This window comes from Pelophylax lessonae (assembly GCF_965119305.1).
Source record: "Pelophylax lessonae genome assembly, chromosome: 2".
Taxonomy (NCBI): Eukaryota; Metazoa; Chordata; class Amphibia; order Anura; family Ranidae; genus Pelophylax; species Pelophylax lessonae.
The window spans coordinates 593,600,306-593,615,063 of record NC_138769.1 but is presented as its reverse complement, the minus strand read 5'-3'; the positions used below and the strand labels follow the sequence as shown (position 1 = coordinate 593,615,063).

Sequence of the window (14,758 nt, the reverse complement as noted above, 5' to 3'; positions counted from 1 at the left end):
TCCCCAAAAGCCCCTTTGAGGGCTGGTATTTGAGTATTTTTTTAATATATATATGTATATAAATGTAGCATGTCCAGAACCAGAAAAAAAAATTCATATAGGTGTAAAAGGGGTTCCCACTATCCCTGCTCTACTGAAAAATTATCTTTTTTTTCTGGTTCTGGACATGCTACAGAGCTGAAACTTCACAGGTACACTTTTTAGACCCCCTATACACTAAATCACACAAAAAAAGTTCTTAAAAATTGTCATTTTTGATAGAGAGCCAATTATTGGAAAAATAAAAAAATAAAAAAAACTTAACAAAAAAAAAACATTTCTTTGGATTTATTGTTTGGGGGGTCTAAAAAGTGTACCTGTGAAGTTTCAGCTCTGCAGCATGTCCAGAACCAGGAAAAAAAGATCATATAGGTGTAAAAGGGGTTCCCACCATCCCTGCTCTACTGAAAAATTATCTTTTTTTTCTGGTTCTGGACATGCTACAGAGCTGAAACTTCACAGGTACACTTTTAGACCCCCTATACACTAAATCACACAAAAAAATTCTTACAAATTGTCATTTTTGATAGAGAGCCAATTATTGGAAAACTTAAAAAAAAAAAACTTTAAAAAAAAAAAATGCTTTGTATTTATTGTCTGGGGGGTCTAAAAAGTGTACCTGTGAAGTTTCAGCTCTGTAGCATGTCCAGAACCAGAAAAAAAATAGAATTAGGGTTAGGGCTAGGGTTAGGGTTAGGGTTAGGGCAAGGTTAGGGTCAGGGCTAAGGTTAGGGTTATTTTTAGTGCTTAGGGTTAGAGGGTTAGAGTTAGAGGGGTAGGGGTAGGGCTACTAACTCTAACCCTAAGTATCTCACCGTAACCCTAACCCTAGCCCCGAACACTAACCCTAACCCTCTAACCATAACCCTAACCCTCTAACCTTAACCCTAACCCTCTAAGCCTAGCCATAAAAATAACCCTAACCCTAAACCTAGCCCTAACCCTAACCCTAACCCTAACCCTAGCCCTAAGCCTAACCCTAGCCCTAACCCTAATTCGTATTTTTTTCTGGTTCCGGACATGCTACAGAGCTGAAACTTCACAGGTACACTTTTTAGACCCCCCAGATGCTAAATCAAAATTTTTTATTTTTATTTTTTTTTTAATTTTTCCAATAATTAGCTCTCTATCAAAAAATTACAATTTTTAAGAACTTTTTTTTGTGTGATCCCTCTCCGGCATGCCACAGTCCAGGTGTTTGTCCCCTTGAAACAACTTTTCCATTACTATTGTGGCCAGAAAGAGTCCCTGTGGGTTTTAAAATTCGCCTGCCTATTAAAGTCTATGGCGGTTCGCCCGGTTCGCGAACATTTACCGATGTTCGCGTTCGCCGTTCGCGAACGGCGAATTTTAGGTTCGCGACATCACTATAGAGGATATCCAGAGTGCGGTGAAAAAATTTGTTTGGGGGGGGGGGGGCAAAAAGCCTAGGTGTGGGAAATCTTTAGCATATAGACCCCTGTCGCAGGGTAGGTTGGGTGTTCCCAACCTGTGGCATTACTATTTGGCAGCTTGGTTGGCACAGACGTCCCAGGGGCATTCTACAACTCTGTTGACCCCGTGGCAGAGGTTCAAGCGGGAGTCCATCCACCCTTTTAGCCTACAGGGCCTCCTGTGGTCCTCTTCAATAGAACCTAAAGATGTTAGACCACTAAATAGCATAGTTTGGAACACAATGCGTAATAGGAGGTTTAATCCAGCATTTACATCCCCAAATATCTATAATTGGTGGGAAATTAACTCCCTGACTACATTGCAGGCGTTAACTCAGGGGACGCGGTTCCATTCCTTCGAGGTCCTCCGGGAAAAAAATAATACCCCCCAGAACTGAATTTTACAAGTACCTCCAGATTAAACACTTTTATGAATCCTTAGGTCCTTTAAATGTTAGCCTCAATTTTACCCTCTTTTAATCTATTTGCCACAACTCGTCTGGGGATAGGGGAGTGATTTTGAGGTTATATGGGTATCTAAATGGACTGCACTTACCCGAGAAAACTAGGACCATGGCTAGTTGGGAGACTGATGTGGAGGAGGTGTTCTCAGTGGAAGATTGGTCGGTTATGAATTTGAACATGCACAAATGTACAAAGTCAATGGCCCTGAAGGATACCGCGGTGAAGCTGCATACCAGATGGTACTTTACTCCTGATAGGGTCCACAGGTTTTACCCAGAGGTCTCGGATAGGTGCTTTAGGGGATGCCAAGACACAGGTACCCTGTTTCATATCTTTTTAAGCTGTAGGGCACTCACCACAATGTGGCGCCAGGTATCAAACAGGGTAGCACAAATTGCCGAGACTCAAGTTACTTTAACACCTCAGATATGTCTGCTCTTTGCTCCAATACCTGGTTCTTCCGCCCACACACATAAATCGGCTCATACACTCTTCTGTTCCGTACTCTGGGCCCTTTCCCTCAACTGCCAGTCAGAATCGGTCCCTTGGGCTCAGATGCTCCTAAGGATGGAATTGATTAGGTGCATAGAGCGAGTTCACCATACCATATATGATTCTATGCATATATTTAATCGAAAATGGGAGAATTGGACCACAGTTTGAATTTGACAATGGTACTATCAGGGAAAACCTTTTTTCTTTCTCTTATGCTTTTTGCTCGGATCAGCACTCTGTGGCCAGTGGGTATTACACCCGCATGTTGCTCACTCTTTGTTTGGTTACCTGTTTTTTTTCTTTTCTTTTTTACCCTACAGCTATAGAGATGTTTTGGTAGCACTACGTTAAAAGCAGGTTATTTATACTCTCTTATGAATGTTAATGCTCAGTTTACAACCTTAATTTTTGGTTTTGGTTAATATATGTGTGTACACACTTTCAAAACTACATTTGATAACGTCAATTACTGTTTAGATGCACTGATTTCCAGTTTGTTATACGTTAGATGATATTGACCACACAGATGTGATATGAGTACTTGCACTTCATTACCTGTGATAAGTTTTTTTTTTTGTTTGTTTCTATGTTGGCATGTATTTTTCTGTTTATATCTATTCTTGAAAACTATTAAAAAAAAAAGTTTGTATTAAAAAAATAATAAATGCACATTTTTTGAAGGTAAAAAAATGTGCATTTATTATTTCTTTTTAAGAAGTCTGCAGAGCATTTCACCCATGATCTGCTGATGTCAGGCTCCAGCAGATGGTTTGTGTAGCTGTCTGCCCGTACCTTCAATATGGGCAGGCAGTTACTGAATCACAGGAAGATCAATGAACTACCTAGAGCTCTCATCAGCACCCTGGTAGTTCATTAAGGACTACAAGCTGTCAACTGCAGAGGCTGAAGATACTTGTAGTTCATTAATCCATAGAACCCTAAGAGTGAATGAGGCACTGTCACGGGGGGGGGGGGGGGGGTTCTGGGGAGAGCAGGCAGATGCTGAATATTTTACATGTTACACCATAAATATGGGTGTTAAATGTAACATGTTCACAAAGGAGAACTTATCCTTTACATTTAAAGGTGTAAAAATATGCTTACAAAACCGTCCTCTATGTTTCTATGGAAACATTTGTACAACACATTTTAGGCTTTAAAAATCAGTAAAGGCAACTGAACAAACTATAATAACAAAGCAACTGAACAATCACAGGTTTTTGTTGTTACGATCTGTGGATTTCTGTACAAGGTAAAATAGTCACTTTTTTATGTAGGATGTAATGGACTTTTTCTTTATGTAATAAAAGGTGTGAATTTTTTCCTAGGACTAATGTAACTTTCATTTTGGAACATTAAGCATTTAAATTTTTTTTTTTTTTGGCTATAAGAAAACAAATGAAATGCCAGAAATGCCATCCCACTTTGTAATACAAGAGCTACAGAGAGAACTACAGAGAGTATTAGGCCCTTTTTAAACCCACTTGCTTTAAACTGACTATGTGTGACTATAAAAAATATAAACTCAGGTATCTCTGGCAAATATTGGGAAGACTTACCTCACCTGCAGATCCCCACTGTAATGCAGAGGAACTGCCATTATAGGAAACTTCAGAATCTGACACTTCCAGTAGTGTCATTTTCTGGACCCTTGTGGCACTCAGTAGCTCCATCCACCAGCTTCCAAGTCACTACTATGGCCTTTAGGGAGAAGGGCTGGCGGGAGAAACTACTGAGTGCAGTGGGAGATCAGGAATCTGACACTCCCAAAACTGCGAGAAAAGCGGCTCTTTACGACATCAGATATGTAATGTTAAACTTGTGAAACACAATAAATGGGTACTAAAAGTGTCAGGTACATGCTTTACAAATGTCCATAATCGCAGCCATCAGCTTGTGCCTATTTTCCTCAGCCAGCTCCTGGTTGTAAAGTAAAAGTGATATGGCAGCTGTATAGCCGCTGATCACTTTCACAGAGCAGGCAGTGAGGTCCCCCCCTCCTTTCTTCGATCCTCATCCTGGAAAGAAAGTGGGAGAGGCATTAAAGGGGAAGTCCACATTAACACTAAAATCTCTACATCTACAGGCATCCACAATCTAAGACTAACCTATCTAGCCCTGTAAAGAAGAAATCGCTATACATACCTTTTTTGAAGCTGCTCCAGTGCAGGAAGCTCTGCAGAGGAGATAGCTGACAACCGCGGGGGAAATTAATGGGAAGTGACGTCACCCATAGACTTAATATGGGGCTTCCATTGTCGGCTGCCTCTTCTGCATCCATCTCGATAACGAAGCCGCAGCTGACAGCTCAGTGCGGGACCGGTTCGGCTTCAGAAAAGGTGTATATATAGTCATTTCCTCTTTACAGGGCCAGATAGGTTAGTCTTAGATCATGGATGCCTGTTGACGTAGAGAGTGCTAGGGTGGACTTCCCCTTTAATTTAGTCACTTCTCTGACAAACATGGTATCAGACTCATGCCCTTCTCACCAACTTGTGACAAAGGACTGGCCAATCTCACACCGTGCTGTCACTTTCGGAACGATACCACTCTCAGCTATGCCCTGCACAAAGATTTTCCAGCTTGCGGGACCACAATCTAGGTGCCAGCAGTCTGGGAGCAATTGTCACTGGGTTACGTTAATTAAGCAATTAACCCTTTAACTACCACCACTGATTTTTTTTTTTTTCCTGAAGAGTCAGAACTTCCACAAGATTAGCAATACAATTATGATTTTTAAAAAAACTTATGTACACACACTGTCAACACAGACAGGCATATTCAGAGATTTTTCATATACAGTAGCCCTCTTCAAGAGACAGTGATTCTTTTAGTTTGCAATAAAAGCTTTAGAGACAATTTTAACACTTTTAAAAAAAGGGTTTAATAATGAAAAGGTCAAAGTGGTGCAAAAAAATATTTACAGAAAAAGGGCGTTACACAGAAATAAAGAGACAATAATGAAACAGAGAAATAAAAAGGAATTGAAACTGAATAATACTTAACAATGCCCTGGTTTCAGCAGGGAATAAGCAAAAACGGTACAGTGGCTCTCACAAGACCTGTTATGTGTTCCTTGGTTTGATGTTCATGAGGACTACCACAATGTGTTGCCTTTCCCCTTTTCTCTAGTAAAAAAAGGGGTGTTGACAAAAGCCATTTGACCAATTAAGCATCTGAGAAGGGTTGCTGTGATTTCACCACATTTATGACCAGGCCCACAGTTTTCTATAGGCTTTCACATCTCTGAATAACTACTGTTTACAGTCTGCTAACATGCATATGTTTGTCCAGCATGAAGATAGCTTCAAAATGGCTATACATATGTTAGGTCTCAGGTGCCCAGTTTGCTTAGGGGAGGAATTGGGCCGGTTCTGCTCCTTGTACTCACTTTAATGAGAGAGGTAAATACTGAATGTCTATATCCTGGCTGTGCTGTCATGATTTTAGAAGTTTTGGAATATACTGGGATTAAGGATTCTACCGTGAGACAGATATGTGTATTGTACGGATTCCAACTGAGATATTTATGACCCAAAACTCAACGGGCTTATGGGCCCTGAGATGTGTATTGAGAGATTGATAAGAGGTTTCTTCCATGCCTCTAAAGGTTGTGGATTATATGAACTGAAGGGAGGAGGGAAGGGAAGAGAGGAAAAGGTAACTGTGCTTATGCCCTTTATGTGAAACATGGCTGAGATGAGCTGAGACATGAACAAAATGGATGTCACATACAGCATTTCATGGGCTCAATGCACACAACCATTACAACTTCCAGTTTCAGAGCCATCATGCTCTGGCTGGTAAAGCCAGGGAAGCATCTAATCATGCAAATCTGTGCTCAGTAGATGCTTTGGAGGGCAGGGGATACATTGGGGTCTAATAGAATGTCTCCATAAAGAGTACCTGTCACCTGCCCAAAGCTATCACATGGGGGCTTGATAATCCCTTTTTGATAGTAATAAAGTTATTAAAAAAAATATATATATATATATATATATATATATATATATATATATATAAATAAAATTATAATAAAATAAAATTATAATAAAATGTATTTTAAAAATGTAATCGTAACCTGCACTGCCCTGCACACAACTGCAAATGCAAACCCAAGCACAGGGTGCACACGTTTATGCTAACACACCTATTTTACCAGGTATGGCTGTGAAACCAAACAAGGATGTCAGTCTGTGCTAACTATAAATACACCTTTAATAAAGCTTTACAGATATATCCACACCGGATTCTAATTGTTAAGCAAATACTGATAGTCAAAGGAAAAATATTTGCTAATCTGGTTTTCACACAAACATATCATCAATGGCCATGTGCAGATAATACTGCTGGGGGTGTACTAACAGTAATAACTCACATGGGGCATTCAAATCCACCCACTTGCAGTTTGGCACCCTATACCAGAATTTTTCCAAAGACTGATGGATGATATTCTTTTTGGTATTCCAGTTTTAGTGCTGTATTTTGACACCATTATATTTGGAACAGAATATATTGAAACATTACCTGAATGGCTCTGAAAACATCTGCAAATATTTGCTGATCCTGGACTTAAGGTATATGTAAAACAAATTACTAAAGTGGCATATAAAGCTTTAATATGTTAACGTGATGTCAAAAGTAATTTGAGTCAATATTTTGTAATCAACAGCTTTCATTAGACATGAAGGTCTTTGTTCAAGAACTTTATCCCTCTTTTAAGTTGTCATGTGGGCTTCAAAAGAAATGCAAGTGACCATTTAAACACACATTAAGCATGGTCTACTGTTATCACCATCATGAAAACTGCTCTGAGAAATGAACTGCAACCATTGCTGGCGCACATGTATTTAAGACAGAAAGGGGTTGCAGGGGGATTGTAGAGGATCAGCAGCACTGAGATGCAAAAAGGACAACAAAAAGGTGTAAAATATTATTTAAAAAGTTGCAAATAATGATGATAAACAGCTTTTTAGCAAGCTAAATGTTATTCAGTTAGAGTTTACATGGTCAAACTGCATTTTTAGGGTGCCAAATGCTAAGTTCCTAGAGTGTAAAGTTGATGATGCAAACCAGTCAATGGATGCAAAACTGAAATCTTCTGCTCTCAACAATAACCAAGATCTGCCAACATCCATAGTACTTCTTAAAGCAGAACTAAATCTATTAAAACTGTCAAATAATCAAAAGTGTCATAACTGATCATATGTGCAGTACCATGGCATCAGCAGATCAAACAGAAGCTAAATGGCAGTGTCCTTGGCTGCAAAGAAGAGGAGGGTTTAGTTCTGCTTTAACATGCATCATTCTTTCACTCTTACTGATCGTTTTTAGACTGGTAAAAAGTAACCTGGAAATGGCAGGAGGTTAGTGCAGAAGTGTTTAAAGCTTCTAGGACTAGAACTACAACACAAAACTTTCTCAAATCAACAAAGCGGCCTTGGTTGTTAGGATATGGCATAAGAGCTATTATTTCTGACTATAAGCCATTGTTAAGACTATGGCAAAAGAATGGCCCAATACCCCAACTAGCGTCACCATGTAAACTTTGTTGGACTGCCAAATACATTAATTATCATGGAAAAGAGATTGTGTACCATGGTGTCTGCAGAGTCGCGAATTGGATACTATTTTAATGTCAAAAGCTAAAATCTGGACAAATAAAGGTATTGTAATACATGAAAGTACTTGCCAGTAGATTTTTATAGTTGTCTAAAATACATGGAATGGATGTCAAAAGGATAAAGACCTGTGTCCCACTGCAATCCACACACCATGTTCGAACTAAGGTTGTGGTCCATTCGTAGGTAGTCACCAAGTCCCAACTAAATATATATTTTACAGGCTTCTCTTTTTTATTGGTAGTAGTCCTGGTTATCTCAACCACATCTTTTGCTGCCATACAGCTACAAAGGAATACAGTTTACATAACTAATGATTATATGAAAATTGCAAGGGGATCAATAAAATTGAGGCTGAACATGATAAAATCTGTCTTTTAATAAAATTCTAAATAGATTAGATGACTGTACAGGATAACTAGAAAACTTCTTTAGGGTAAAGCAAGTTTTGTTTTCCTCCAGAATCTAGATGTATTTTTTGGCCAAATGTTAAATTTCTTTATTGAGTAAATTTTACAATTGGAAACACTTGTGATATACATTCGATTTAGATATACTGTAATCATGATGATATAAAATGACCAAGATCAAAAAAACAAATATACCTCAAATTAGAATATCATGCAGAAAGTGATTTAGTACCTTTCATTGTAGGTGTTGTACGTGACACTTTTTTCCTCTGATGTGGGGACATTGATAATGTGGACTGTAAGAAGAGACAGGAGGTATTCTTACTGTCACATTTCACTTTAACAGTGACAGCCGAAAACAGAATATAGAATAAACACGTAGCATACATAGATGTCATTCCTCTCCACCAAAAAACGACATTCTAATAATAACATTTCTTCTGTGGTCCTTTAGATTTCTGTTTAAAAATCTGTTACAATTCAGTTTTCATCACTGGTAAACTAGCATTACCACACATATGTACTGCATTATATACATGTATACATTAGATTAGTATGGCAAATGTAAAATTACTAAAACAAATACACAGCAAAGGCAGCAAGTCAAAAGGTGGGTTGTCAAAGTTGGATGTTAGTAATGTATGGCCATTACGTATAAATGCTTTTTGTTTTGTTAAAACAAATTCATCATTGGCCATAGCCAAAAAAATAAATAAGCCCCCCTTTTAGATTGTAAGCTCTAATGAGCAGGGTCCTCTAATTCCTCCTGTATTGAATTGTATTGTAACTGTATTGTCTTCCCTCATATTGTAAAGGGCTGCGCAAACTGTCGGCGCTATATAAATCCTGTATAATAATAATAAAAATTTAAAAAATACATGGACGTGCAACATTCTGTTTGCGTTGCCCCTCCCTCATCTGTCTCCTGTACAGATCTTCTGCTTTTCATCAAGCTACAGGAGAGGCAGCATAAACACATCTGTCACAGCCTGCTAGTCAATAAATACAAAAAAGCGATACTGATCTCTGTCTTTTAGATCTGTCTACTAAGATGTCAATGGCTTGTACCATGCTAAGTGGGTTCATTCTTCCTAACCAAAATAACCACATGCAAAGTCAGAATGGTCAGACCTTGGAAAAGACAGGCATCGGACAGCAAGGGAAGTAGTAAAACATATTTGCTAGTAAATGGACAAAAAATGACCTTGCAGGCTGTTTAGAAATTACATGTGAATCATATTTAAAGGAATAGTCCTTTTAAAACCCCCATCTTGGCTTTAGAAAGATGCATATGATTTAAATCAGCCTCCAATTAATATTTTTCATGGAAGAAAAATAAATAAGAAAAAAACAAGATCTCTACTCCAGTGATCAGCTTCACTCAACTACCAAGACCAAGGGTTGACCCTATAACTCTTTATAATATTATTATTGGTATTAGTATTCAATTTGTAATATTCTTGCAGTATATAAATAGACACAGAAGCCAAACTGGTGAGCTTTAAATGAATAATATTATTGATACATGGACTGATGAGTTTATTCAATAACTTTGACTTTCATATTTGATTTTATTGGAAAGTCTGTCATTCACAAACATAATTTGTTAAATTATTTTCATACAAGAAAAAAATATTCTGGTGTGTCTAAATTGTAATTAATGTAAGGGTCAGTTCCCAGGACAGTACAATTACACTGGGCTCAAAAAGCACTATGGAGATTATTACATATCCCTTGATTTTTATTAACAATATAATAAAGATTTCATTGTACACTAGATGTAATTTTTGGTTAAAACTTTGCAATGGACCTTTTTTTTTAATATGGAAAATCAAGTGATGATGTGCAAAGCACAGCAAGGCTTGGCATCCAATCACATATCACGTAGTGCTGCACCGATACCGGTAACCGTGCCGATAATAGGTTCTTTAGCATGAGTACTTGTACTCGTGCAAATGCTCTGATACTAAAACTGATACCTTTAAGTCCTCAGACTGTAAGACTACGTTCACATATGTGCGGGGCCCAGTTTCAGTGGGATCTGTAAAACGAGTTAGATGTGATTTCGTTCAGCAGTTTAGATGCAATTCAGGTGAGAAGTGCATGATACTGGAAATCGCACATGAACGGGAATGAAAATCATACCTGACTCTTTTTAAAATTGCAGTGCGACCAGCCTGCACATATGTGGACCAGCTCCATAGAATAAAAATAGGTATCGGTAATTGGTATCGAAGTACTTGAGAAAAAGTATCTGTACTCAAACTAGGTCTTAAAATATTGGTATTGGTGCATCCCTATGTAGCACTGTCCCCATAGGGCTTGCTGTATGTTGACTTTTTGGGCCTCCTCTGATTACCAGCACACAGTCACTTAAGGTACAGTTCACACATCCCCTCCTTACTCCTGATGGCTCGTCACTCAATAAACAGTCCATGGGTATTGGTTTTATAGTGTTTATTTTGGAACTTGCATGGGAGAAGGGAATAGTGGAATACTCCTACTGTAACTATTCACAATGGATAAGGACAACTCTCACTTGGCCTCACCAGGTTGCTTGTGGAAGCAGCTGCACTGCTTAATTCATACTGCTACATGTATAAAAAGGGTTAAGTCTTCTTGCTCTTTCTCTCCAGCAATAGACTTGGTGAACTAGCATCTCCTTTACTGACACCCATCCACTAACTCTTCCAGCAGCAGGGGTGGCCCCTCTCAGGACCCTTGACACAGATCCTCCAGTGTCTCTCCTCTCAGTCAGATTCATAGGTCCTCTGGGTTCAGTTCCTCTCTAGCACTCCTTAGGCCCTCAGGTCGACTACCTGAGGCCGCCTGGTACCTTTACAGAGGAGGCAGCCACCCCCTCCCTCCGGGACTCCGCTATCCAAACGAAAGACCCCGTAGCACATGTGCTCCTGGAATTGATACAGTATCCCAGCATGCAACGGGACACTTTTCCCTGCCAAATCACCAGGGCTGTATAAAACACCCGTGCACTCATTTCTCAGGTTTCCTCCCACTGTCCAACATGCCTCCCTATTGGACTAGTGTGAAACACTCTGCAGACAGAATGAGTTGCACCTGAGCACATTGAGAAGACCTCACTAACAGATTCTGCTCTCTGGGAGGCAGAGAACATATACAGATTTACCTGCAATCTCTCTGGTAAGCGGACAGGATTCAAAACTATACTCTCTTTCTAGCACCTACCTAGGAGGGTGCTACTCCTACTTCTTAGCATGATCGATCAGCTTTGCCTTTATCAACAATCCAGGCAATCCTTTACAGACAGGTTCAATAACGGAACCAGCACTCATTGCTACAGGCTCCCGAAAATGTTCCAATTTATCTACTTGGAAAGTTAAAGGTATTTGAAACATGTTAATTATATTCTGACATCTCATTTCTTGACCAGTGGGAGGAAGATGTTGGAAATTCATAAGCTATTATGCTGATATATTAGGATAATACTATTTTTCAGCTTGCAGAAGAGTAATTCTCCTGGGCACTTCCCTAGTGTTAAATTCTAAATCTCAGAAGCACGTAAATCAGTAAACTGTCATTTTATCCTGCACAGAATACAAATCATTCTATGCTCTGTTATTCTCTAGGGTGTAGTTGTTAGGCTGCTGGTTTTTCTGCAGGCTGTGATATATTGGTTTCACACAGTAAAATAGCATGCGCCAATTTTATTCTACGTAAAGTCATGTGACCAGACTTAGGGAATACACCTTAGTGGTTAATAAATCCTTAGAGCATACAGTCGTGTCTTAGATAGGTAAACAAGCATTTTCCAGAAGTCATGTGTGTGCAAAGCACCATAATGGGCAGGTCCATGTGGTGTGCATTTTTAATGTAAGAGTAATAATACTGTATCTGTTTATATGCTGTACCAATGTGCCTTTGACATTTGCCCTTTGTAATATGTCTTTTACCTGGCTTTACACTGCCATGAGTTGTACCAATTTCTAGAATACACCTTTAATAAAGCGTTTTCTGTTAAATATGATAATACTATAGTAGCAGCTGACCATTAAGTTTGTTGCTGTGTTCTGTGGGGGAATATGGTCAGTAAATGATGATTTTGGGTTCAAAGATTGCCTTGGGCCCTCACATACATAGCTAGACTGCTGCAAAGAAGATAGTGAGTGACTTCAGAAATTGCTGCTTGTAGGATTTTTGCAGCACAAAGGGAGTTAAAGTACCCCAAGTAATTTCTCATAAGGGTAATTTTTGTTAGGATGAACCTTGGTGACCTACTGTAGATAGCATTTATTTCTTGCCTTTTTTATCCTCAACACTATTGTTCACTATTAATCATACCTTTTGGAAAAGGTTTGGGCTCCGTTCTTCATCGATTTCTGTTGGTGAAATAAATAAAAGGGTCATTAAAATATATCTTCTATATGTTAATATACACATTAAAATAGTTATATTTAAAATCTGGAATTTTTGGTGTTAATATTCTTGGCATAATTAGAGAGCAAATGATTGTGTTGGTTTACTGCGGTAGGCTGGATTTCCCTAAACATACTGAATAGTAGATATAGAGGTCAAATAAAGAGAAGATCTTCAAAGAGTTATCACTGCCAGAAAACACATTTCCATGTTTTGGATATCTTTATGTATGTGTAGCACCCTCCTAGTATAGGTGCTAAGATGTAAATAGTTAATTAGTGTAATTTGCCCCTCCGCCGAACGGGGAGCTCTGCCTAACAGAGTGCTGCAATTTACTAGTCATGACTGCCGTGATGTTTTGGTGCTGTTAAGTTTGCATGGGCTGCTCCTGCATTCTGGAAACTAATAGAGCTTCCCAGAACATAGGTTGGAGCTAGGAAATTTGCCAGCATAAATATGTATGCAGCTCTGTCCAATTACAGGGGAGGGTGCCCCTGAGCATGATGGGGCTGGCATTTATTCTGGAAACACATGGTTCCTTCCCATAGTGGATTGCACCAGCCAAGGTGAAGGCAGCCTTGCCTCCCCTGGCACTTGCTTCCATGCAGCCTCAGGTCGGCAACCTAAGGGCCTGAAATTCGAATAGAAGAGTGGCCCTGGTTCTTCTAACCTGACTGAGGGGGAGGTTTACTGAGGATCTGTCTGGTATCACTGAGAGATGCTGCCGGTTGCTTTACAAAGGCCTGTGTAAGGGCCTAGACTTGAACTTGAGAACAACCGGCAGGCTGCCGAGGCCAGGAATTGTCTGCCACTATCCACAAATGGAGAGGTCAAGATTCCCCACCAAGACTTCCACTGCTAAAAGAACAGGGGACATTTTTGTAACATAAATATCAGATATGGAATAGCTTTGCATTAGCGAAATATGAAATGATCTGTAGAAATATGTAGTGAATTGTAGTGTCATTTTGGGTTAATTAATGTATTAGCACACACATGTCCTGTTAGTAGCATTTGAAAGGACACAGCTGGGATAGAGTTGACACCTACATGCCAATGAAGTCCCCCATGCCAGTAAACAAGAGAATTGTCACCTTCCGGAGGCTTCAAAGAAGACTGCTGGTCACCTTGGCTGCAGAAATCCGCAGGAGGGTGACAATAGGTTCCGAACCGTCTGTGAGCTGTTGCTGCTTTTATCAGATCAAAGAAATGTATTTTATCTCTCATAAAAGTTAAAATATTAGTGGTAGAGAGATGAAAATAATTCCTTCTTGTGGCTCACATGTGGGGCGACACGTAAATGTAAATCTGTGTCTGTGGCATGTGTGGGGTCTGGGAAAATTGCACAAAACCGTTGTATGGCGCCTGATTGCGGCAGGCAGTGTTTGGTACTGTCGTGATCAGACCGGTGCACTGGTGTCAGAACTCCTATCCCTGACCCAGCGGTCAGCACCATTCTGGGCCAATTCCACTCTGGTCAGTTCAGAACACAGAACAGCGGGTTGGCTGAGCAGGGCACAACCCACTGGGGGTTGATTGGGTAAGGGCTAAAGTCCAGCCCACATCAATATTCCAATAAATTGGGAAATTTGAGATTTGCACAGGGTTCTTCCTTGAAGCTCTGAGGAGTTCCCGCACGATTTCCGGTATGCTTCTGCCAACGAGATAAGCTTAGGTAAAGTTTATTTCTGTTTTATCCCCTTTTATTTTCATAGCAAATTGCCAATTGTGTGTCTTTTTATCTTTTGTGTATTTTTGTAACTGCTTTTGCGTTGTATATATTTTTTATGCACTGCCCACTTTCGGGATATTAAATTATAAAATTAATAAGCGACTTCTGTGTACTAAGCTAGGAATCATACCTCTGGAGAGATTATTTGCATTTTAGTGCCTAAATCGC

The 14,758-nt window shown here is 39.4% G+C and overlaps 1 protein-coding gene across 2 annotated transcripts in view; it reads right to left on the bottom strand.

The window, feature by feature from the left end:
• The window catches only part of PPP1R1A (protein phosphatase 1 regulatory inhibitor subunit 1A), a 282,084-nt gene that overhangs the window by 46,111 nt on the left and 221,215 nt on the right, over nucleotides 1-14,758 (bottom strand). The window contains exons 3-4 of one of the 2 annotated variants that reach the window (XM_082244625.1): nucleotides 12,784-12,821; nucleotides 8,696-8,759 (exon numbers count right to left, since the gene is read on the bottom strand). The exons of the other annotated variant lie outside the window; for it this stretch is intronic. Coding sequence (XP_082100751.1) covers nucleotides 8,696-8,759; nucleotides 12,784-12,821 — 102 coding nt within the window. The remainder of the gene's footprint in view (nucleotides 1-8,695; nucleotides 8,760-12,783; nucleotides 12,822-14,758) is intronic. 2 annotated transcript variants of the gene reach the window in all.